The 26981-nt window shown below is 40.4% G+C and overlaps 1 protein-coding gene across 1 annotated transcript in view; it reads right to left on the bottom strand.

Moving 5' to 3' along the window:
• sorcs3 (sortilin related VPS10 domain containing receptor 3) overlaps positions 1 to 26981 on the bottom strand; it is a gene marked incomplete in the record, with an annotated part of 346527 nt that overhangs the window by 717 nt on the left and 318829 nt on the right. Inside the window, 1 exon segment of the mRNA XM_036137616.1 lies at positions 24636 to 26842. Coding sequence (XP_035993509.1) covers positions 26784 to 26842 — 59 coding nt within the window.

The raw sequence follows: 26981 nt of genomic DNA, 5'->3' as shown, positions 1-26981 counted from the left end.
TTTTACAGAGCCTCCAAAGTGACATTTTATTTTGCCTTCCTCACAAAAACAACAACCTAGTAGACAGTTCATATGGCATATTGAATATTCTGCTACAATATATGCTTTTTATAAGGTTTGTTCACGCAGGTTAATATCTAGTTAGATTGGTTTTAGCAAATCATGGAATTAAATTGTAACGTAAGCAGCAGGCGCTATGAGAAGGTAAGCAAATCAAGCCACCTCTTGCTGTTCCTCTAGCAAAGAAAAAATATTCTTACAAAACCGATGTGATAGCAGCAGCTACGCGTGCGTCCTCCTGCACTACCGTGTTTATGTTGGCCCAGCTGTGGGCTCAACCGCTCTTGCTGTCATTGCAGCAGTACGTCCCGCCTTAAACCTCAATACTGCAATGTGATTGGCCCGACCGTTATTGGTTTGGACCCAATAGGTTAAAGCCGGAGCGGAACAAGATGGATTCTTGTGTGTTTGTGGACGCAGAAATAACACGAGAATTCATCTAGCAGGCCAGGTTCCGGCTGAACTACTGCCAACTACCTAAAGTTATTGATTTATAGATGATATATTTGGCTATGTCTTTAAGTTATTAATCCTGTGTCTGTTCTAGACATAGCTATTGGCTCAGCTTTTACTCTATCTAGCTGAATGTGCTCTCCTTTATGCTCTAGACTTAAAAACTGGCTCAGATTTGCTTAGCTGGTTCTCTCCTAGATGAAGCCACTACAGGAGCTCCTATTATCAACAATTTTTACTTTTCTTTAACAGAAAGTACTCCTGTGTCAGTGCTTCTGTGTGTGTGTTTGTTTGTTTGCTCGGTTTTCACCAACACCAGTCAGTCGTGGCAGACAGCCGTTCACACTGAGCCTGGTTCTGGTTCTGCTGGAGGTTCTCCTCCCTGTTAAAGGGGAGTTTTCCTCTCCACTGTTGCTTCATGCATGCTCAGTATGAGGGATTGCTGCAAAGCCATCAACATAATCCCAACTTCCAGTCCCCAGGAAAATACTATATCTGTCTTCTCAGCACACAGTAGAGTTTTACAGAATCTTATTAATGACTTCATTATTTGACTGGTGTGTTGAAGCAGATCCTAAAGGAGAAAGCAGGAGATTGTGCCTGGAGACCAGGAGCTTGACATCCCAGTGAAAAATCCTATCTGGGAGCAGTTTTTCTTTGCCTTTATCTCTATGGGTGCCATGAAATGCATTAAGCTATTGTATTCCCATCATCACATTTCCCACCTGTTCTCTCCACAGTCCAAATTTGTCTCCATCTTTTTCTGGATTGTTCCTTTATCAAAATGTGACGTTGTTCATATGGCTGCTGTCTCTTTCTAATTGTATTCTCCGTAGTTGAATGCGGGCTCTCTCTGAGTAATCATTTACTGTATCTGTCTGCATTTGAACAAAGTTTCCTCTGTAATCAGTTTAACTGTGAAATATGGTGTTTAATGAATAACTGAATGGGACATGGCGACGTGATTAACTCCAGCTGCATAACACCTAACAGTTGAAGTACTTAACTTCTTCTTGACTTTAATTAGAGAGAAAGAACAATTTGCACCATCCTGTCTTTACACACTACCGACAGCTTGGCTGTTAAATCTTCCTCATGAACAAATGGCTTTGCCCAAAAGCAGTCAGAATCTGTCATCCCAGACTGCTGGTCTAATCCCTGAGTCTGGATGAATAAGGTGCCAGAGCCAGCGGTACAAAGGGACTGTTCCCAGGAACAGGTTGACCCGTGTGCTGCTAACTGCAGATGACTGACTGGAAACCTAATTGGCCCAAGGTCATCCCAGCAACACCCAGCCAGATCTGCTCTGGCAGTAGAACCATGGCACAAACCCAGCTCATGTTTAATGTCACAGCATGGGTCTGAACCCGTCAGAGATTTTTTTATATAAAGTGCTGTAAAACAGTCACAGCTGAAACAGGAAGTGCACAAAACCGCAGACTGAGAACAGAGTAGGGCCTGATTGTCAGATGCTGTTAAAAATGTTTCAGAAATTGAAATCAGAACATTCTGGTATATATTTGTCTTCATCCTCTCCTGACTTTTTAGAAACCCCTTTTTAATGCCATTATACACGTTGGTCAAATAGTTCAGGACAAATGTTTTGTTCTCATCTGACCAAAGATTATCTCATATGAGCTGTGGATCTCTGCAGCTCCTCCAGAGCCACCATGGTCCTCCTGCTTCTCTGATCAATGCTCTCCTGGTCCAGCCTGTCAGTCCAGGTGGACGTCCATGTCCTGGTAGGTCTGCAGGTGGTCCATCCTCTCTCCAGGCCCACATGATGGATGGATCAGAGCTCTGGGATGTTGCTGTAAAACCTGACCCTGCTTTAATAACCTAATCTGTTACTAATAGTTAAATGAGAAGCTGTAAAATTCATCTGTGACTTTGTTTAATATTCTTTATGTCTGGCAGCTTTATTCAGAGCATTAACGTTAATGTCAAAGGGGGTCTATGAGGTCTGGAGATCAAAAAAAGCAAAGGATGCAGTGATAGAAGAATCCGGATGGTGCACCTGGAAATTATGCAGAAATGTTGCCTTCCAGATGTGCAAAGGCTGAAGCAGCATCTGGATGTTTTACAACAATGTCATGCTTGCATAAAACCTATTATTCCATTATAGCAAATGGCTGCTATTTTTTATTTTTTAATCATTTGTGTCCTCGTGTCCTAATGGGACATTAAATCTGTTTGTTTGGTCTCAGTTTACCCACATAATCCACACACACTAATGTACGTCCAGATAAATATTTTAGCTTATAAACCTTCATCAAACAGACCAAAAGGTGGATTTGAAAGCTGCACAACATTTTAAACATATTCAGTTTTCTTCTCCCTCTCTCGCAGTTTCAGGCGTTTTCCTTTGCTGTCAGTCTCTCCTGGTTACTGTCAGGGATGCAGCTCCCATTATTTTACAGTTTATTCCATGAATTATTAAAGTTTTCAGATACATTTGAATGTTTGACACTGAAGAACTTTCAATCAGTTTTGTAAAAGAATGCAGTACAAAAACACTAGCTTCTGTTACTGCAAGTTATTTATTTTTATTTTACCTTTATATTAACACACAAAGTGTCATTTTTAACAGTAGTGTTTTGTTGAAGTCCACCACGAGTTGTAGTGAAAAAATGCAAACCAGGGTTTTTTCTTGGTTCATCTGGACCTGGACTATTTAAATAGTTCAGTTCTGGGATTTATTTTTCAGTTTTGCCACTGAGGTCTCAGCTTTTATTATTAAAGTTGTGTGTGTGTGTGTGTGTGCGTGTGTGTGTGTGTGTGTGTGTGTGTGTGTGTGTGTGTGTGTGTGTGAGGAGAGGAGGAAAGCAGGTACGGTGACAGATTCTGCAACAAGAAGGCATTCTGTGCAATCAATGTTTGAATGATTAAAATACTTAAAATAAAATACATAATTAATGCTTGATTAAATTGCTCAGTTAATCCAGGGTTAAAACAGAGTAGCAGTTTCAAATAAAAACTAATTAAACCAAAATAGTTTTTTAGTGCTTTTGGCTGAGAAGCCGATTCACTGGAGCAGCAAATTCAGTTTCATAACTGACACACCAGTTTTAGACTTTAAAATGGTTCCAAACTTTTTGCATTTTTGGTCTTTTTCTCTGATTCTTCACCCATTTTCCCTCCTAAATAAAGCGCCTTGCACACATAAGGCAATGTAAGGATAATTCTGGACTCTATTAACTATCCTTGTAAAACAGAGACATGTTTGTGTTTCTGCATTAAGTTTAAATGTTGGTCATTAATTAGTCTTCCAGCTATTTCTCAGTTTTTGTTCATCAATTTTAGCTCTAAATCGTTGTATGATTTTACCACTTCACTCTAACTACTCTGCTGCAGTATTTTAAACTGGCCTACAGCAGAGCTAGATGTGAACTTAAAGGCATCCAGAAGGCCAAGCAAAGGTACAAGCGGCGCATCGAGGACCACTTCAGCAGCAACAATCCACGTAACACATGGAGAGGCATCAGAAACATCTCAGACTACAAGCACAGTGACCTGAGGAATGATCCGGCTCTCCCTGACACCTTAAACAGCTTCTTTGCTTTGACTCTCCAGGCTGCAGGGAGCCTGAACATCTCCCCCAGCCAGAGGAGCACCATCAGCCTCTCGTCCTGCAGCTGCACCAAGGGACCTCCTCCCTGAAGAAGGTCAACACCAACAAGGCTGCAGGTCCAGACATGGTGTCAGCCTGGACGCTTAAATCGTGTGCTGACCAGCTAGCAGGGGTCTTTCTGGACATCTTCAACCTTCCCTGTTGTTCTCCACAGGTCCTGCCTGTCTGAAATCCTCCGTTATAGTGCCTGTCCCCAAGAAACCAGAAAGTTTGTGGATGACTCCACTGTGGTGGGTCTCATCTCCACCAATGATGAGTTCCACTACAGGGAGGAGGTCAGCAATCTGACACAATGGAGCTCCAGAAACAACCTGATCCTGAACACCAGTCAGACCAAGGAGGTAATGATGGACTACAGGAGGTCCAGGAGGACTGAACACCTCCTCTCTACAGGTGGAGGTGGTGGGGGAGTGGACAGCATCATGTTCCTGGACATTCACATCTCCTCTGACCTCTCCTGGACCATAAACACCTCCCACCTGGTGAAGAAGGCCCAACAATGGCTCTTCTTCCTCAGGAACCTGAAAAGGTCTGGACTTCCAATTAAACTGCTAAAGAACTTCTATAGAGCTACCATAGAGCTTTTATTTTTATTCTTCTTTTTCTTATCTACTTTTTTTGATCCACTGTATAAACAAGGACACACTGTATATACCTGATGTACCTTGTCCTACTTTTGGCACCTTCTTCTGATTACTGATTACTGAGTCGATGTGACAAGTGAATTTATTCAATGTGAGATCAATAAAGCCTATCTTATCTTATCTTATCTTATCTTTATGTTAGTTTTATGTGTCAGCATAACTGTGAGGTACAGGAGCTGTACAGTGCAGGAGAGGAAGGACCTAGCACAGGTGGTGAGAACAGAGCAGGGGATTGTGGGATGCCGTCTGCAGGATCTAGACTCAATTTATACAGAACGAGTCCAAAGAAGGTCCAGATGCATCTCCACTGATACGCCCCCCACCCACCCAGGCAATGTCCTGTTTGCCCCTTCAGAAGCTTCAAATCCAGAACTAATAAACTTAGAAACAGCTTCTTCCCCAGAGCTGTGAGGGCAATCGCCTCCTGCTGGGAGATGTGGTCCATCATGTTACAATAACTCTACTGTTATTGCCTGTTTGCACACTCTTATTCTCATTAATATCAAGTTACACATTTCTGTACATGAAGCCTCATGATCACTGCACATAAATGACATCATTACATGAGATTAGGGAAGGAGGGACTTATGCATGTAACAGTTCATAACATCCACTAAGGGACTGATATCAGAGCTCTGGGACTCTGATATGAATTTACATGCGTGGGGAAAAAACAACATAAATACTAAGTCTGGTGTGTTTATGTCATGTTATTTGTGTGCATCCTAAGCCAGTGTCTGCCTCATGGTAAAACATGGTGACAATAAAAGACTCTTTTTTCTTGATTCTTAAATAAAAACAATTAGTTATTTAATCAGCTTAGTCCCGATTTATCTGTGAATGTGGAAAGTATTTTCTTCTTAACTCAAAGTGATTGTATTGATTTAATCTATTGTGATAATTTTTCCACAGATCATTTCTTCATCTGCCATGTCTTGTTTTAACTTTTGATTAACTTTTTATTTTTTCAAAAATGTAATGAAATAGATAGACTCTTTAAAACTCTTTGTCGGGCCTGCTGGGACTGGAGGTCAGCTGGACTCCTGTTCTTGGTTCCTGTTTTTTTAAACAGCCTTTTTGCCTCAGTGGAATGTGTTTTTTCCTGATTTAAATGGAAAGTAGTTGTTAAGACTTTCTCTTGTGTCCTGCAGCAGTGCAGCAACTTATTTCCCTGAGCTTCCCTCACAAACGAACGGGTTCCTCTGTTCCTTCGGGTCTGCATGGACCTCCAGTGGTCTGCTGCCGGGGTTGCTCCCACCGTGAACACACTCTCACCATTTTATCAGAGTCGTTTCATTTCTTCTCGCCCTGATTGGTGCCGTGGCCACTGGACTCCAATCAGGGGTAATTGAAGGAGAGGACTTGATATTGGATTTATAATTTTTCTGAGGCTGCAGAGGGCGGAGATCTGATTCTGGATCAGGGTTATTAGGAGTAATTCTGGTCCCATTAGGAATGTCATGGTATGTTAATAAAGTTCATGAATTGACCAGGAATCTATCGTCATTTACTGTAACTGGTGAGGGTGCTGTGTGGGTTCAAGAGCTGTGGGTTCTGTGCCAACTTCCTCCTATCACACGTTGATGAGCCCCTGGGCAAGGCACTTAACCCCAAGTTGTCTTCTCCCTGTGTAACGGTGTATGAATGTGTGTGGGTTAGATGGGGCGATGGGGCTCTAGTGGTTCCATTTGAGTGGCCAGTAAGGCCAAAAAAGCACTTAATTTCAGCCATTAATCCATTTTCTAGTGGAGGATTGGCTGCTATTGGCTAATATCGCTGAGATATTCACAGATTAACTCAACGAGTGTCTTGTCTATTTCCACAAGTGCAATGAAAGTGCTGGTGAAGGGGCTTCAAACCCTTGATGCCGGCGGGCGGCCGCAGCGGGCCGGGCATACAGATGACCTAACCAGACTGCTTTTCTCAGAGCAACCAGGACCGTTCAGGAGGGGTTGGCTTGGTCCCGCTCATTCATCTCAATGTGCATCAACCAGGGTTCTCTACCCTGTGCTAAGCTGCCACTGATCCTCACCTTAATGAGCAAAATCCAAGGCACTCTATTGATGAAACGGAACGAGGAACGCTGACCCAGCAGCGTTGCTGACGCACCGACATAAATGATCAATTTATGTCCATCTCTCAGATGAGTCAAAAACTAATTTTTTATTTACTCTCTAAATTAGCTTTCAACAGGGTGAAAGTTTGGGAATGTGGTGGAGCAGAAACATTAAGAATTAACTGTTTGTTTCCCAACATTCCTCTTTGTCTTGCTTGGCTTTTAGTGACATGTTACCAAAGGAACACATGTCCAGAAGAGATTAAACATCCCCTGGTTGGGGTTGGACAAAAGAAGAAAAAACTGGTGGCACAGTTGGTAGCACTGTTGCCTTGCAGCAAGAAGGTCTTGGGTTGGGATCCCAACCTCCGCATTGATGGGTTCTCACCAGTACTCTGACTAATAATAATTAATAATAATAATAATAATAATAATAATAATAATAATAATAATAATAATAATAATAATAATAATAATAATAATGTGCTAACATTATTATTGTTACTAATTTTTGTGCCACACTATGCAGATCCTCTGTTTGTGTTATGACATAAGCTTTGTTATGTGTATTTTTAAATTAAATTACATTTGTTGGCCAATAAGCAATGTAAACAAGTGTAGTTTTTTTACCGTTGCCTTTCTATAAACAGACACTAGGTATTAATTAAGAAAGTGTAAAACACTTTACTGTACATGTTTTCAAGTTGCAAACTCACTTTTTTAACAAAGGGACTCAAATATTAAGTTTGATGTTTTTAATCTGCATGTCTGCATCTGCATGGGTCAAAAATTAATTCTATTCTCCAGTCCCAGTTTTAACCCACATAACACAGATTTTTAGATAAATTTGCGATGCTATCTTGATCATATGGCCTAAAATCTCTGACCAGTGTTTATGACACCGTGTCAAATCTTTGCTACTTATACTTAAATCCTGAAGGTATAAAGGCAGCCCAACCTGATTCTAGCAAGGTCTACATAATAAAGTGGCCTTTTTTTTTTCTGTTTTTTTTTTTTTTTTTTTTCTTTTTTTTGTTTCTACATTCTAATTCAATTCAATTCAATTCAATTTTATTTATACAGCGCCAAATCATGAAACATGTCATATCAAGGCACTTTACAAAATCAAGTTCAATCATATTATACAGATTGGGTCAGATTATACATTCTATCCCTACTTGCTTTTATTCCTATATTTTAATCATGTAAAGCACTTTGCATTGTCTCTGTACTGAATTGTGCTATATAAAAAAAATTGCCTTGCCTTGCCTTGCCTTTGGGATAATATTTTTGGGACAATTTCAATGTAGTTTTTTAATCTTAAATGGAAAGGTTTGGCCTGAGTGTGCTGAAAGGACAGCGCACATTTCCTACAACAAACTGTGAAACATATGAACAGAGGAACTGAAAAGCCACCTTTGTCATGTAGTCACGCTTTAGAAAGAAGAAGGTGATGCTGAGGACCAGGCCAGTATGAGGAGGACCAGCAGGAGAGATCCTCGGTGAAAGGACCATCAACAGTGAATTTCCCAGTAATTTCCATGGTTATAAGACAGAAGTGAATGGGATGAGAACCAGTCCAGTGGAGTGCTATGGACTGATTTTGGTTCCAGCAGCCCTTTCATCTGCGAGACCTTTTTAGTAATGAATTCATCCACAAACCAAGCTCCAGTGGAAAACCTTTTCTTCCAAGCCTGAGAAAAAAATGGAGCCTCGTCGACCTTTAAACTGATATTTAATCTCTGCCAGATTGCAGCGAGTGGCGTTTGAGGGGCATGGGCCGTGTTGCTCGGTGAGTTTGAGTCGCCATAAATAACCAACGAAGGATGTGAAACCGTTGTTCGCTCTCAGTCACTGAGGGACGACAACTGTTGGCGCCGAGCAGCCAGCTGCAGAATTTCCCTGCAGGTCTCCTGGTATTTCTGAGGAACAAAGGAAGCCGCTGATGAGATGTAATTCAGTTTCTGTTCACCGTGAAGTGGTCTGATGCTACCTGATGACTCCTGTATAATTCAGAACCACTGAAGTTTTCAAGCGTTTATTAAACTATTTAACAGAGCCAAAAAAAGAAGAAAAAAAAAAGTCTCTCCATTTGGCAACTAAATCGCAGCTCTCAGCCTCAATGAGGCAAAAGGCATCAAGGACAAGCAGCAATTTCCAGAGAGCGAAGGAAAAGACCAGGTTGGCTTTTTTATATGCAATTCCAGATGCCTCATTAGGGCTGGATGTCTTTCATCATTATTCTTTCATGTAATTCTGTGGCACACGGCATCTGTACTCCTCTCACGGTGTTTATTCATGCAAATCATTTTCATCAAAACGCAAATCAACAACTTTGGAAGAAAACATTTCTAAAGCATAAATCAGCCGCTGAACCAGCTTCACGGGCCAGAGCCGAGTTTGTAGCATAAAACGGAAACACCGGCTGCCTTTTCCCTTTTAATGTCTTGTTCAGGTCGCCTGATTTACACGTGGCACATCTGCTTCTATCTAAATATCACAACACAAAAAAGAAAATATGCAAATTTTCAACTCAGAGATTTCAAATAACATCCTTTCTGCCTTTGTTTGCTTATAAAGACAAAGGCAGCAGTTTTATACGATGATGCATGCTTTTTAACATTAATTTTTTATTTAGTGATTATATTTTCCTGTGTTTAAATGGGCACCGAAAGAGGGTTAGAAATGCAACAAAGGTTCAAATGTTGGAAAGGAAACCCAAGATGGACGCGTCATGTAAGTAAGTGTAGGTTTGTCTGAGTAGAGAAACCTACACTTACACTTATACGTCTATTTTCCATATTTTTGTCATGCTTTAAAGTTTCATGTCAAAAAATTTTAGTACATAGATAATACAACAAAATTTTGAAACTAATTTTTTGCTTGATAAAGATAAAAATGCTCAATTTGGCCATATGTGAAACAGTAATCTCCCCCTCCACCAAAAAAAGAGCAAAAAAATCAAAAATATTTTTTCTGCTTGAGTTGCTCAGTCACATTAGGCCTATTTAACCTGATGTCACAGAATATTCATAAGATTTTAGTTCAGACTTTCAGCAGACTTTTTTAAATTTATTTTAAACTAATTATTGGTAAACTTGCAGTTTGTTGCTAATAACAAAGTGAACCAAGAACATGGAGGCATCCTGCTTGGTTCTGATCATTTTGTTTCCTTCAAAGGGGACATATCACATTTTTCCCCCTTTTCACATTGAAATCATTCAGTTGTGGTCAATATAAAGTGGGATTCATTGTTAATTTACTGCGTTCCCTCTTTTTAGCCCCGTCCTTAGCTGCTTCTGAGAGCAACTGGTATTGGTGCGTTCTCTTTAAATCTAAAGGAGGCACTTCACACACTGCTCCCCTTCAGGTCACACAGTACCAGAAACTGAACATGTTTACTTGTCCACTTATTCTTCAGCATGGAAAACAACGACAGCAAACAATAAAGATTGTGAACTCGGGATAAACCCGTGGTCCATGGCCTTGTTTAGTCGCTCTGCAGCAAATACTGTGACATCATTTTTAAAAACGTAATAGAGAACAGAGAAAGACGATGTAGCTCCTGGAGAGACTACATTCAACCTTTCTGCACTCCTAGATATTCCAGGGAAACAACATTTAAGGGCTAAAAACAGTGATATTTAAATTAAATGATTACTTGAACAGAACCTGGTTCAAGAACAAAAACACACATAGCGTGTAACTTTCCCAGAAGTTTTAGCGGTGAATGTCGTGTGCGTCATTGTGCAGTCTGAACAGGTGGGGGTAACCTTGCTTTAGGCTTTCTCTCCCTGCAGGGGGTTCACCACCCAAACCATCAGCTGCCTCCGCTTTCATCTGCCTCTTGTTAAAATTAAGAGTTACTGGAAGAATAAGCGAAACTGAAGGCACATCTTGAAGGTTGTACGCTGATGGTTCAGTTGAATGACATTATCCTCCATTAGAGGGAAACGCTTGTTGTGTGTTTTCCAAGCCGTTGAAGGCACAATCGGAGCCGCAGTCAATAGTTGAATCATTGTGGAGAAAGAAAGGATTTCAGATTAAACTGATGCATCTGGATCCAAACAGCCAGGTGCAAGGACCCCCGCCGTAGTGCAACGAGCTGAAAGGTCTGCACAGAAAATGACTTCAGACAGTCTCCATATGGGGCGTTACAGACGGTAAAATTGAAAATGAAAGCACAGATGCTGTCGCAATACATCTGGGGGATCAGAATTCAACAAAGACTCTTGGAAGTGTCAGGATGCGGCAACACGTCTGCGGCGACTTTTTGCTGAGGAGAGACACCTTGTGACAGCTTCACTCGCTGCACCGTCCTCATTTTCATGCCGACTGAATACATCATATTTTAGATGTCAGTCAAACATAAAGACGTGGCTGCTATCCAGCTGGCTGCAGCAGGAGTGTGAAGTGTGTGATAATCAGGGTGAACACTGTGATAATCTCCCTTATGAAGTACTTTATGATTAAAAACTTTAATAAGTTTCAATCCATTTAGGCCTCTTAAAAGCAATCAAACTCAGTAAATGCTTCAGAATCCTTTGCACTTATCTTTTAATGGGTTATTCTAATGGCTTGTGCTAATCCAAATATCTAAATTATTATCAAGATGCTGCTATCGTGTTGATGTTAGACTCTGATACATCTGGCTTATCTGCCTCTGCCGCCACGCTCAACCCTCTAATTGGCCTCCGTGACCTTCACTTAACTTCACACGACTTCGCTCTGAGTTTTTACATCAACCTCGTCATTTACAACCAGATTTTGGGGTTTATAGCATCTTCAGCGAGCGGTTTTACATTTTTAGGAATATTATTTCAGCCAAAGAAAACCTGATATGTGGTCAGCTGTTAGGTTGCCATGTTTAACCGTCAAACTTTTTAAAGATGTCCAACTGCACAGGGTCATCTTTCTGTTTCTGGTTTCTAGATCCTCCACCATGTCTGGTGGAAACAAGTCAGGACTGCAGGCATGGCAGTCCAGCAGCCATACCCTCCTCTTCATCGGCCTCGCCTTTGGTATGTGTCTGGGATGGTTTTTCCATTGTTTTGGTGAAAAATGCATGAACATCCCTAGAAAAGATGTTTGTAAAACTTTATATAGCATGTTTTTTTAAAGACAGACACAAACTGCACAGTTTAAATGCAGCTTAAAGCCTCTTGGAATAAAAACGTCTTCAGCTGCCTGTAAAAAGTATCCACAGAGTCCAGACGCCACAGGTAGGTGGAACAGCTTGATGGTCTCCTCAGGTTCTAAAGCTGGTGCGGGGGGGGGGGGGGGGGGGGGGGGTTACTGAAAGGTTGTGATTCACTGACCTCAGACTACAGGAGTGGTATATGTTTGAATCAAATCAGACATACAGAAGGAGCCTGTCCATGTAAAGCTCTGAAGTTAGGACCAAAGCTTCAGAATAAAACCTAGATCTGACTGGCAGCCAGAGCAGCAACCTTTGAGCCAGTCGGTCGTGTCGCGGCAGAGTTTTGAACAACATGAAGATGAGCCAGTCCCTTCGCGTAGAAGCAAGTAAACAGTCATGTAGAGACAAAAGCATGAATTATCACCTGATTCCAGCCGCTGACACCACTGACCGAAGGTCTGAGCTGCTCATGATGTGGTCTGGAAGGCAGCACATGTTGGAACCCCAAACTGACACCTTGATCCAACCCTGTGGTTCTGACACAGAGTCCGGCAGCTGGGAGGGTTGCTGGGAACACGCTGGCTGCTCCTTTTCCTCTGTGCTTCATTTCTTCCAACAACTATCTGGACTACGGACATGTCTGCCCATCGTTCTCCTTGCCACTGTGTGATGGTCCGGTCCAGAAGTCCAGAGGTCCAGAGGTCCAGAGAAATGGGAACCCCATTCAGGACAGAGGGATAGAAATTTCTGTTTCACACAGCAAAGCTTGATGTAGCATTCAGAAATGGACCTCTGTGTTGTTAAACTCGACAGCTTGAGCTTGGCTTTCTGAAAATGTGTCCAGATTCCTTGAATAGTTAAAATATAGTTTGGTCTGCAGAGGGAGAGACAGGAAATGTCACGTTTATCATGTGAATTTAATAATTCTCTCCTCAATTAGCTGTCAAACAGCAGATATTCCCTCTCAGCCATCAATGACTCCGTCTACAAGCAGGTGATCTCCGGCGTTGCCTTTGTAGATCTCTGAGCCGCCAATACATACATTAACAGATCAAAATTTCAGATCTACGAAGATATAGGAGAAACCCTTCTGCCCTGAGACAGGATCAAGTTTATATAATAGGAGGACAGGCAATGTTAAAAAAGCTTTAAAAAAAGACAAAATTATAATGAAGGTGGCATTTTAAGCAGGCTTTATTGTTATTGTGAAGAAAATGTAGATCTATATTTTAGCTCTGATACATAATAAACTGATATAATATAAAGCTGAGTAATTTAGGGTTACTCGCCCTTCCTGTTACCTGCTGAAGTCTCTCTCTCTCTCTCTCTCTCTCTCTCTCTCTCTCTCTCTCTCTCTCCCCCCCCCCCCCCCCCCCCCCCTCAGTTTAAGGGAACCACAGACAGGGATTGGCCCTTTCTACATCCGGTATCTCATTAACTGGCTTTCATAGTCTTGACGTGTTGTCTAAATTTACTTTTAGATTTTTTGGCACCAGCTGATTTAAAGTGATGATCCGTTTCTATATAGAACGCCAGATTAGGTCTTAGAAACAGTGAAACTCTTAACGCTTGGTAGCAAAAAAAATGGTGAGTTTGGTCTTCATCATTGGGATGTAATTTGATGAAATAAGAGGTTTATTTGTCATTGCACACTCAACTGTAATCATTAAAATGAAACTATGTTGGCTCCTGCACCAAGAAATAAAATAAGTAAACAAAATACTTAAACATTAATGAGAACAAGAATATAGTTTAAGTGAACTGAAAAGTCTGAAATCTGGTATGGGCAGGTATAAAGAAGTTTTAGATCAAATAAGTGACCAGTAGTGAAACTTACAGACGGTAATTATTAAGGGGTGAAACAGGCAAGACAGTCTGTGGATGAATAAGTGAATAAATGTGAGAGAAACATCAAGAGGAAAATGTTGCAATGAACAAAACAAGGAAGAGAAATAAAAAACATGAAGCTGGTGGCTACAGAAGTAGGATTATATAATAGTGTGTGTGTGTGTGTGTGTGTGTGTGTGTGTGTGTGCCACATCACTCAGGGATGCACAGGAAGTTGTTTGGGGTCCAGATACTTTGGATGCAGAAGCTCTTTATTTCTTTCTCTCTCTGCGTTTCCTTTCATATCAGCTTCTCCTGAGTCGAAGCTCTCGCCGCTCTTACCTGAGCAGCAGGTGTGTGAGCAGGTGCTCGGCCGTTCAGTGGAGTTTTAGGGAGGCAGGAAGCAGAACAACTGCCACAGACACTTTTGTAGACTCTGCCAAGCCGGCTGCTGTCTCCTACAACATGTTCCTATTGTTTAACTTTTCGCTCTGCTTGCCTGTGGAGAATAAGCACGTCAACACGTTTGGTGGCACTTCTCTCACACAGACTACAGGTTGTTCTTTGTGCTGCTCAGAGTAAACCACACCAAATGTTCTGGCTTTTGCGTTTGGAACAAATAGCTCTGAGGACGCCGTGCTGACAGGTCAAAGTAACGTCCGGCTCTCTGACAGCTCAGAGGCGGGCTTTATGATGCATATTTATGACTTCATCTCTGAGCACATAAATAATAAAAACTCTTCTTTTCAGAGAGAATCTGTACGCATCCAGTGATCTTAACAGTTTAGTGAAACCGAGCATTTAGAGATCGCTCCTGCTGGCTTTCTCCAAACATTACATCAACCATAAGATGTAAAAAAAAAAGAGTCCTTAACATTTGTGTTTGCTGGAGGATAATCTCATTATGAATTCATTACCACTTCACTCACACTTTGCATTTGATACACCACTTTGATTTGGTTTGAATTTTAAGAAAAATAGGGACACAGTCTAAAAGTTCTAAAATCTATTATCACATTAAGGTCACAGAAACATTGGCATTCACATATATATATTTTTTTGTTGAAACACAAAAAATGCAGATACCTTAAACGGGTCAAGGAGTTTGTATGAGTTTACTTTTACTATGGGAAGTGGAAGTGCTTTAGGTATTGTTTGCACATGTTTACAGAGCTTGTCTATACTGTTTCAAAGTCAGTGAGTGACACAGAATTTAAATTAGTACATCTATCGTCGTTCCTGATTTAACTTTTCCGCCGTGGAAATCAAATGGTGCAGACTCCGGAATAGACTACGGCATCCAGAGTTTACCTGTTTTTGCACATCAAGCTTCCCCCGCTGCCTTTTTTCTGAGACTCTGCCCTCAACCCAACGTGCGAGTCTATCAGTAACCGGCGCTGGGTGCTGGAGTGTGTGTTCGGGATTCTAAAAGACCTGCGATGCATTGTTTCAGGCTGCCAAGGTGAAAAGGAGAGACAAGGGCCTGAGATTAATTCGAGCCCCAGTATAATGAGGCTTCTCTCTCAGTTCCCTGGTGAATAAAGACAAATGGCTTTTGTTTGTGCCAGCTTTGCCATTGTGCACTGATAACTTCAATAAATCCATTTCATGCTCAAGTTTCATCTGCCACCACAGGAGGAAACGGCGAGAGAAAATGTGGCAAAAATAACTGTAATTGAGGGAGGCTTTTATCCAGTGACAGAAAATGTTCATTCTGTCGTTGAGGTAATCCCAAAAGGCTGGGTGGGTGGAGGCGGGGGTGGGGGGGGGGGGTGGTGGGACTGAGATGACAGAGCTGTCCTCTCTCTGAAAACCGGTACTTCATCAGGCCACAACAAACAAACATCCGACTTCTAATCACTTCCTGCTTAACTGAGATGGGTGTCCAGGGGTCTGAGAATAAAGTCCTCCAGAATAAAATACCTTTGCATCTCCAAATTAGTCTAAATTTTAATCTGTCTTGAGGATTGGATTGAATTGATCATCCGTTGATTTCTATACATAACGTCAATCAATTTGTATGTAAAGTGCCTCGAGATCACATTATGAGTAGGCTCTATTTAAATATACTAAATTAAATGAAACTGAGTGGGTTCCTGTTTTATGTAGGCAAACCGGTTGGACTGCTAATGATTGTGGCGCTAACGACCAACAAGATGCTGATACAATGATTTATGATTTAAAAATAGCAAACATAGCTGCTCCATGATAAATATGAATAAAGAAAAGGTTTATTCTAGCATTATTCATATTTTCTAAAAAGCTGCCAAAGGTATTCTGCCAGGGTATGTAAACTTATGAGAAAATCACGGGAAATCAGGGAGAAAATCTCTGGTTTAAAAACAGAACCAGAGCCCGTATTTACAAATATCAGATTCTAAGATTTTTATTAGAATTTTACCTCGGTAAGATAAAAGTTCTTCACAAAGCATCTTAGACCTTCAGAGAGCTCCTAAAGTGGAAAAATGTTAGGAGTAGTGAGGAGGACTTTTAGTGAGCCTCAGAGTGAAGCAGGAAGATGGTGGAAACGGAGAGAGCTGATTGGCTGATCCACCACCTAAACAGTGGAGGAAATGAGCACATAAATGTATTTTACAATCATACAATTATTAATATTTAGATAAGACGTAGTTCATCATCCCCACGGGGGGGTCCTGCACCTTTAACCCATCTCAGCACCCTGATTGGTTAAAGCTGCAGCTCTGTAATGTACTTTTGTTGAGGATATATAAATAATAGAAAAAAGTATAGAATAGGTATAAATAAAAATTGGATAAATGTACAAAGAATATAGTACAGAGAAATGTTTATATTATCTACACAAATGCTCTGAATAATAAACATTTTGAAGAAAAATACTCTCTGAACAGGATAAAAGATGTAAGAAAGTATTCTCTGCATTGCATGATGATGTCAGTAGAGGTTTGTTTGTGCGATGCTTCACTTTCCAGGCTGGTGTGTTAAAGCAACATGAAGCGCAGAGAAAAAGACGCATTAATCTGCAGCAATGTTCTACAAAGTGCTGCGATGCAGGAAGCACTTTACCTTTCAACGCTCCTCCATTCTCCTCACAGATCTATGCAGACAGAGGCGCCGCTCCTCTCGGTTCTATTCACCTTTTTCACTTTTTTATGATTTTCTTTGAAATCTGACAACTTTATACAAGCAGGCAATTCCCTTTTAAAATGCTGACAAGTGAGTACACCTTAATATCAAAGAGATAAATAAAATGACCAGTATGGCGAGGGAACATAAGTAAATCAAAATTATGATGAGGATGTAAATAAGGTGTGTTCAAACATTTTGATGTCGTGTGACAATTATTTCATTTTGCTAAATTTAATCATCATTTCACAGATTGTTTTCATCTAGTTTAATCAATTTCTCTCCATTGATCACTAGGAGCGCATTTGTATGTTTTTCTTTTTCTTATTTTGTACAATCAACCAATCAGTTCTTAAAAGGCTGCGGCAGACCTAGCAACAGGGTCACCCCCCCCTCACTAAGATAAGCGTGTCCTCTCCTTCCTCAGAGTCACTCTCAGAAACTATCTGAATCACTCTGGAGCTAAAACTCCTAGGTAGGAATTTTTAGGGTAAGATAGGAGCTCTGAGGGGTTTTGGGAATGGAGGCTCTGGTTCCTTAGCAAGGCTCAAACTTCTTCATCTTCACAATCTGATCTAGCTTTAGTGTCCAAAACTGTGCTGCTGGCAGCCTCTAATCGTCACGTCATTTGTGATGTCGGTGCCAAAAATGAAGGTTTATTTTCCAGATTTTACCAAATAAGCTGAAAAAATAGCTGGCGAGGCTGTAAGTGTGACATATAAATCAGAGTCAATGCAAATCAAGCTGGACTTCCACAGGCAAATTGTGGGGGATTGTGGGGGAAACATCGCTCAGTCCTGTTGCTTTAAATGAATTAAACATAATCAGAATATCTGTCTTCCTCTCGTTTTAACTTTCCATGCAAGGTTCAAACATCCAGCCAGAGGAAGGAGGAAGAAAGGTGGAGATGTTTGAGTTCACAGAGGATTTTCTCCATCAGAGCTTAGTTTTTTTCCAGGTGGTTGAAAATGAGGAATAAATCCAACAACGTTTAATGAGTTGATCTCTTCTCTTTCTGATGGTGATTGTAGTTATGTATCTTTTAATCAACGTTTATGTATCTTTTAATCAAGGTTTATGTATCTTTTAATCAGAGTTTATGCCTGCAGGGTTCACTTTCCACAAGAAAGGCTCCAGCTCACAGGTTTAAGCCGACGGTATGAACACGGTCATATGAATACAGTCATTGTGTTTGTCTGGTTTCTGCAGCTTATTTCTCACCATTTTAGTCTTTGTGTTCACATACGCTGTTTTAAAATGGCCTGGTTTTCCTGCTCACATTCAAACATCATTTTTGATCCTTCTATTTATTTCCAGATGTCCAAAAATACAGAAACCCGACAGACAGGGACTGATGAAAAGTATCACTGCAAACAAGATCCGTTTCAAAGTCCTGACACATACACATCAGGGGTCAAACATACTCCTAAGTATTTTAAAGACAATAGTTAAATGTAATACTGTCAAAGGGAAAATGTTATGGGTTTTATTCTGTCTCGAGGCTCTACAAGCTACGACTGAAGTGCAATCCAACAGAGCAGAACCTGACCTGCAGGAACACCTCTTTATGCTTTAGCGGTATTGACCATTAAGGTGTAGGATTTCTTTTTTTATGTGTTAGTTAAGAGGGAAAAGGCACGCATTAGGTTTTTATTTTTCTACAAGAAACAGCCCAGAAAATGATCGTACTTCACAGCAGCTCTTCACTCCCAAATCGAACTTCATTTATCTCTTGAGCTCAGTTCAAGTTTCTTCTGGGGAAAATGGCCGTGTTGCGTTCTCCACCCATCAACACATTTATGCCCAACTCTGCCTGATTGCTGCACGCTGCAGCACGCATTGCAAGGTCTTTTGAAACAAACTTGTGACTTCATTTGAAATTCAATCTCTTTTATAACCATGTTTAGGGTTTTGAAGCCGAGTCATCGAGCTGCCATCGGGACTCAAATCTCTTCCTGCTTCAGCCAACTGAGATCACTCATCTATCCGACCCGACACAACGCCACTTACAGCAACACTGAACTCTCCCCTAGGGTGACTTGGATGAATAGTCGCAATGAAAATTATTTAACTATCACTGTGAATTAGGTTTATGGAAAAAACAAAATCTCTTTTTCAGGCATTTGCAATAAAGAAATGAAACAAAACCAGATTTCTTGTTTAAATGTATCCTCAACATTAAACTCTACTTTCAGTTATGACTTTGGTCTCACCAGGAAAGCAATCTCCCACATTTGTAAATCAGACACATGAGGCAACCAATTAACAGCTTCATTATTTTCATTACATGTGCTTCAGACAGAACCTCTCAAACACCTCAACTGTGGATGGCAACGTTTCATGGCACACTAGAAACACAGCTTGGTCAAACAGGTAAAATTATCCCCCCAAAAAAAGACTTGAATGTTCCTATAGAACCAGCATAGTTGACAAGTTTGACATTTAAGAAGCTACAGAGGTCTGAGGCTGGAAGTGAAGGATGTCAGTGATTGAAACCAACTTCCTAAGGAGGCAGGTGATCCAAAACCCTGAATTGACTGCAAAAGACCTACAGCAAGACTTTCTGCCGCCACGGTTTCCACAGTAAGGCACATACTAATGGTACGTGAACTCCAGGATGTAGGGCATTATGCACCTAGAAGCACAAGCAAAGTGAGCTCCAGTCATCCATAATAACTAGCTAAAGAGGTTTTAGGATTCTTTTCTGTGGGGCGACGAATACAAACTTTAAATTCCAGGGCATAGGGATCAACGGCATGTCTGGAGGAGGAGGAGGAGGGGGAGGGATGAAGAATAGACTGAAATGCTGATAGAGAAGCATGGCAGTGGCTCAGTGATGCTGTGGGGCTGCGACTCTGGGAACCTGCAGCATCTGTAGAGCAGGAAATGTCTCTGAGTGAAATTTACTTACATTGAAGGACAGAAGAGGAACCAAATGTTTAACTTGAATTTGAGTAAATTTTACTCAAACACACATTTCCTGCGTGGAAGAAAATGTCCTGTCATCTGTGAAGAAATCTCACTTCAGGCCTCATTAGACCTTCAAACAGACCTTAGCATATCTCGGAAGTTTTCAGAAGGAGCCCTGGAAGATACCAAAGTGGCCATCACAGTTGCCTCACTTGTATTCTACATAAAATGTCTGAGATTTGAAAAAGGTTTCTGCACAAAAGCCCAAAAACATGTATGACCTGGAGGCCTTTACCCATGAAGAGTGAATGTTTCCTGCATCTGGTGTCTGGCTTTACGTGTCGTTTGCAGCAGAAAGGTGCTCTACTACGTGTTATACATACTTCTGATGACGGGACTGAATAACGCTGCCATAGTTGACTGTGTTGAGTTCATTGCTGACAGCTTCTAGTGTGTATATTCCACCAAAGCGAACCTACAGTCCAGAGGGAGTTGAATGACTTTGATTGCAGCTGTAGATGCATGAAGCTGGCAGGTAAAGAGCATTAGCAACATTAATTAATCCATACGCTGAAGAAGAAGAAGAGCGGGAAGAAAACGAAGAGCAGCGGCGGGTCCAAAGCACAAACATACAAACACATTTCCAGAGAGAAAACAAAGTGAAGGGATCAGACAGCGAACAAAGACGCCCCACGGCGCATCTGTAGTCGGGCTATGGTAATACGCCGGCTAATGAGCTGCAGGAACACCGACACGCAGCCAAAACAAAGGAAGACACAACTTTAACCGCAAAGGTGAAAACAAGAAACTAGAAAATAAAAATGAAGGATGACACCAACTTCACAGCTCCCTGGTATCATTTTCAGTTTTTTTTTCTTTTATAAATCCTCTTTTTTTATTTTACCTGCCATAAATAACACTGGAAGAAGTCAGTTCAGTTCTAATGTCATTAAAGTTGCTTTTTCCTTCCAGAAATAGGACGTTTTTAGTTAATTTTAGACATATTAAATAATGATTCTGCTCTGACGATCTCTGCAGGTTTGAAGATGACAGCTGTTGAAGACGTTAAAGTGTGACCGTTGCCATTAGGCGCCGTCCGGTCATTTTCATACAAAAGTGACGTATTCTCAGAAATCTGTGACCCAAACTCCCACGATACATTTTCACAGATGAAAATATAACCGGCCGACCCTTCAAACTCTTCACTTATCTCTCTATTTTTATTTTTATTCACAGCCACGGGTCCTGGTTGGTTTTGTTAAAGCTGTCTGAATCTTTGACTCGGCGGCATCGTGTTTTATCTATAATTAGCGGACGCTGCTTTTCCAGGCTCTCCTTGTGCTGGTTCCGTTCCACTGGGTCCTTCGGGAAGCGGGCATCACCTCACTGAAGGTCATCCTTTCAGCGCAGAAACGACACCACACCAAAGGAGTGAGCTGATGTACAAAAATACATTTATTTGAAACAATTTCAAAATGACAGTTTCCTTACCGTAGAAATATTAAAATAAGGATGGATCAGAACATTACTGATGATGCATGCATCATAGCTTTTTTTTTTCTTTTTGTGCACTGAAAAAAACATTACAATGCTTTTTGCCTCCAGAAAAAAAAAATCACAAATGCAACAAATCAGTTGAGTTAATGTTTGCCTCGTCTGGGGATCAGTTGCTCACAGTATACAGCAGATGTTAGATGGGAGGAACTTCCAGTGATCAGAGTCATGGGATTGTTCCAATGATGACGATCTCAATGTACAGTTGTGTTCAGACTATCACCAGTGTGTTTACAAAAGTCAGTAAAGCTCAAGATCCTTACAACAGATTTATTTTCATACCCTTACAGGCTTTGGGAACACTTAGCGTCCTGCTTTAAGGTAAAATATGAAGAACACATGAGTGAATTTGTTCTTTCTGCACAAAGTGAGGAAGAAGGCAGATCAAGCTTTTAAAAATAGCCGCGTCTGCAATTTTCCTCCAAACACAGATATTTACAGTATAACCTGTTAGCTTTTTGAAGAGTTAACTTTCCTGTGAATAACTGAGCTAATGTCTGAGAACTGCACCACATGTGGGCTGCATGGAGCGGAGTGACTGCTGGTTCCTGTGAACAGGTGTCAGGATGACTGGGCCATATTCAACGTTTCTGCTGCACCTCCTGGTTTTACCTCAGAAACAGCAGGTTTGACTTCACCTCACACATTTTCTAGTGAATTAAGGTCCAGGAGAAGGCCTGGCCGCTCCATGAAAGCTAACCTTGCTGGTCTAGAACCAGGACACGGTCACTTCCTGGTCTGTTGGTGTCATCGTATCGTTGGAGCGCTCATATCTTCATAGTTTTGGTTTCCATTTTAAAACATTTAAGTTCTTCTGAGATTAATCTTCTTCACATTTCCCTCTCCAATCATATTTTTAATCAAAGTATGCAGTTTTCTAAAAGATGCCTGGAATATTCCGTTTTCTGAAACCAATGGCAATTATCTTGAAGGAGCACTAAGCGAAATGTCATTATTTTTTAGATATACAGACCTATAAATTAGTGATTTGAAGAACTAAAGGTATGTTTTTAGATGGACTATGGTATGAAGTCATACACCATCTCTCTGTGTTGTTCTCCAAACTCTTGTTCATAAGACGTACGTCCCTGTGAACAGCCCCACTCAGGGTTTAACCCCTCCCTGCCCACAGACAGCCACCGTTGGAGCGCTGTAGCAGGAGCAGAACGACGGAGAGCACGCCCAGTGGGTTGAAACGTTCTCCTGCTAACAGCATCATAAAGCTACGAGTTACTTTCTTCTACACTAGACATGTTCCTCCGGAAGGTGACGCGGTTCTGCTGGAGGAAACGGGTGAGAAGGGAAGGGGAAAAGATGGGGCCGAGTTGCAGCTGGAGTGGAGGTAGAGAGAGGCGTGGCTTGATACACATCTTGTTTTGGTCTACAGACAGAGCTCAACAGCGCACCTAGTGGTGAAAATCACTTACTGCTCCTTTAACTATAATCTTATTTTATCTGTGAAGTAATTGGGTCACTCCATCGTGTGTAATAGTGCTATCTAAATAAAAATTATTGACTGATTGATTGATTGATTGATTGATTGATTGATTGATTGATTGATTGATTGATTGCACTCTAACCAGCAGCTTCACATAATGAATGACCTCACTGGCTGAACTGTTATTTTAAACAGATTCCTTTCTATCAATGATCCAGTTACACACATTTAACAGTATGCATCTCCTCTCATTAGTTTTCTGTTTTTCTAACTGCTAGTAAATGATTTTGTTGTGTATAAATATCATTTCTCTCAAAAGTAACAGCAGTTGATCTGACTAGCGATGTTTGAGTGATCATTCAGAAAAAGCTGAGATACCAGAATTGTATTAACAACATTTTGACATGTTTTATTTTCACTCATTTTGATGGAACTAATTTTAAAAAGTTGAACGAACCCACTGGCTTTGAGAGACATAAAGATAGAGCAGTATATTTTACCCCATCACCCATGATTGTATTATCTACAGTAACCATACTTCCTGTTTCCCAAACTTTTTTTTTTTGTGTGTTTCTTCCTAATCTCATTTTGATGAAAGACGTCAGATCAGATCAAAGCTGCAATCAGAAACAAATCCAGCCAAACAAACAACCCTCAGCTCCGACGCAAGGTGAACACAACAAAGCTGGAAATAATCTTTGTTCAGCGTGTTGGGTATGCGGTAACAAGCGGCGGTGTGGCCGTTTGCTGGGGGATGAGATGCTCTGTTCGGGGTATGTGATGTGATGCATATGTGATGCGACAGCCTAGATCTCTGCGTCGAGCTCTCGCGCCTCTTCTTCCTCAGATGTTTACATGAGCTTGTGGGGAAGCTGTGCATGCTGGATCTTCGGCTTAGTCGTCCGGCTTTCTCTCTCATTACGTTCACCAAGCAGAGTGCTGGTGGAGAGTTGCATGCTGGGAGAACAACACTGCCTCACCTCAAATTATATTTTTATAAAAGAAGAGAATTTGATAGAGTATAGCCAAAGTAAGAAGAAAGTACACCTTTAGAATGTTTAATTATTCTAAAATTATTCAAATATACTATCCGGTGGTGTACCTTTTCTCTAACTGTTGTACACTGACACTACAAAACACAGCTGGGTAATGAGGTATGGATATGCACAGCTGGATATTACAAAATATAGTTTTTAAAAAGCTTCTAAAAGAAAAATAATTCAGATTCTGATTCCGGTTTCTGTATGGGACAACGACCTCACAAGAAGCAAAAGAATAAACGCTTGATGTTTGCTTTAAATGTGAATGAAAGGGGGAAATAACAGGAAAATGTTACATGGACAAACTGAAAATAACTCTGAACTAAGGCCTCGATGTTTGCGCACATGCCAGCTTGTTCTGGGGTTTTGGTCTTTGCATTCTCTGGCCGTTCTGAATCTGCTGGAACATCATTTCCTGTAAAGATTCTATGTTTTCTGCCTAGTAATAATTATTATTTTCGTTGCAGAATGATGGCGCTCATTTTACAGATAGATAAGCGCTAACAGCTGCTGCGGTCTTGGCAACACTCCTGCTTTCATACAGATGAATTTACTGATGATCATTCAAGCGCTTTAATTAGCAGCAGTTCTATAATACTTTCTCTCTTAAGTTATTAAGGTCATCATAAAGTTTGAACTTTGTTTTTTTAGACCATTTTAACATGATGGCTATATTTTGCTTTAATGAACAATGGCAGCGTGGAATATGTTGCGAGTTATTGTACAATTGAAAAGCTATTATAAAGTAGTCGAATATTTTGTATTTTTTAAACAAAAAATATGTTCTGATATTTTAAAACTTAAATAAATAAAAACAGGTGTACTTTCTATTTTCTTCAACTGTACCTGCAGGAGTTATTTTTTTTGGGGGGACGGGACATGGTCATCAAAGAGTTTTATAGTCTGTAGTTTTTAGTAAGAGAGTTATTTATTTTTAAAGGAGCAGGACAGATGATTTAGGGACATCTGGTGAAACTATAAATATCTATCAAATGTGTGCCGATGACTGGAACAGGAATCATAACGTAACTTCTTTAAGAAACTAGAACTGTGTTTAATTTCTTCTCTAGACTGAAGTTATAATTTAATGGATGAAATAAGATTTTAGATCTGTCAGCTTTTAAATGGGAGTCGGTTTCAGCATTGAACCATCAAACATATGATTTTGAAATAGAACCGGCCATTAGAGTCCAATTGTAGGAGATATATAAACAGCACTTTATACAATTATAAATTACAAAGGATAATTAGTGTCATTTGGAGGGAAAATAACAAGTGTTTGGTGTTTTTCGAACACTTTTTCCTTTTTAATTTCAGAATAATGTTAAAATATTGAGATTAAAGTTAAAATATAATTTCAAGAATAAAGTCAAAATGTTGAGAAAAAAGTCCACATTCTATCAGGCAAACAAAGTTAAAATACTGAGAACAAACTAGAATGTTTTGAATTAACAGGTTTGCTATGCATTAGGACGGCCTACATGCTAAGAGCATACATGATGTTTATTTGCTAAAGGAGATAGTTAGTTTATTAAATCCTTTTCTAAAGTACACAGGTATGATCCCATTTACATAAAGCATAGCCAGTATTGGTTTGGTTTAGTAGTTACGCTCTAATCCTAACATAGAAACTTTATTCTTAACATTTTGTCTTCATTGTTGAGTTTCTTTTTCAACATTTGTTTCTAATCAAGTCAACATATTTTTGTCATTTTGAGATTCATCTTAAAATGGGTATGAAGCAAACAAAACTTCCTTCCTCCTCAGGTTTCTTTTCCTTTGCCGGACCCTAAAACTCGGGTGAAATAAATCGAGAAAGAACAATCGCTGCTGTTTTTGTCGTTGGCCTGATAAATTGTTATAGTAGAAATGCCGGACAGTCTGGGTCGTACGTTTCTCCCACTGTTATTTGTGGGGTTATAAGCTGAAAAGTTTAGGAAACACATACTTTCTGACTGAATATCTATTTAATTTTAAACCATTTTCTCCAACCGTCGCCCTAAAATACTGTGAACTGTTCGCTGCAATATGATCTCAGTTGTGTTCAATCAGAGGCTAAACGTAACTTAATGATGCCAGAAGCTATTGATGTTTGGTTCAAAGACACTGAACTAGTTAAAATGTCTGCTTATCTCGGGTATATTTCTACTGAAAATATAAATATATCATACACGACCCTCCCAGTGTAGATCCGTCTGGTTTTGTTGAATCTGTTAATCGTGGCTGAACATTAACAGGTCGACCCGTTTCAACAAGGTCCGTTTTAGCCAACAGTAACTGAAGAGGACGAAGGCAGAACAGAACCTGGCCAGAGCCGACTGGGCTTGTTTGACGAATGTTTAGAAAATAACTATATACAGCACTTGCTTATCTACAACACAGAAACTGTGTCCTCAGTAGGAACATGCACAAGTCAAGGACGTCAGCAAAGCAAAATGTTTCTTTTTAAGTAATGTCTTACTTTTTAAACACACCTTCAAAAACCAACCGTCGTCAGATCTTACATCGTCGCCATGAGACTACGAGCATGTAGAAAGGAAGGATATTTACATATAACAGAACAAAAGTTAATATTATACATTTCAGTAATATTCCCTGTTTGATTGAAGACTTGGACATTATAGTCTACATTTAGGCAGAAATGATTTTCAAAGCAAACTTCTCAGGAAACGTACATCCACAAAAAGATATTTCCCTCAGCAAATGAATGCAGCGTTTACGTCCACAAAACCAAAAAGTCTCGTCATTAGTTACAGAGATCCCATCGCTGCATTGGATGTGGCCCGACGACACATCAATGCAAGTCTGTATAAATGAGGCTTTTTAGAAAAACTATTAACATCAGTCGTCTCCATAATTACAAAACAGAAATAGAGAGGAACCGCGGACACTGTGATACCTCGCTCTGTACACAAACGTCAGCTTTCACACACTGGTGCAGTTTGGAATCTCCCTTGTGCTCTCGCAGGCGTTTCCGACCCCTCCTGAGCAGGAAAAGGACAAAAGAAATCAGAGAGAGAACTGAAAAGTTCAGTGATTTCAGTATTATTACTTTCATTTCTCCAGATCAAATGAGGCTCTTTAGCTTTAAAACCATGGGAACAAACAGGTAGCTAACTTTAA

This window comes from Fundulus heteroclitus, chromosome 5, assembly GCF_011125445.2.
Source record: "Fundulus heteroclitus isolate FHET01 chromosome 5, MU-UCD_Fhet_4.1, whole genome shotgun sequence".
NCBI classification, from domain to species: Eukaryota; Metazoa; Chordata; class Actinopteri; order Cyprinodontiformes; family Fundulidae; genus Fundulus; species Fundulus heteroclitus.
This window is presented reverse-complemented; position numbering and strand designations above follow the sequence as displayed.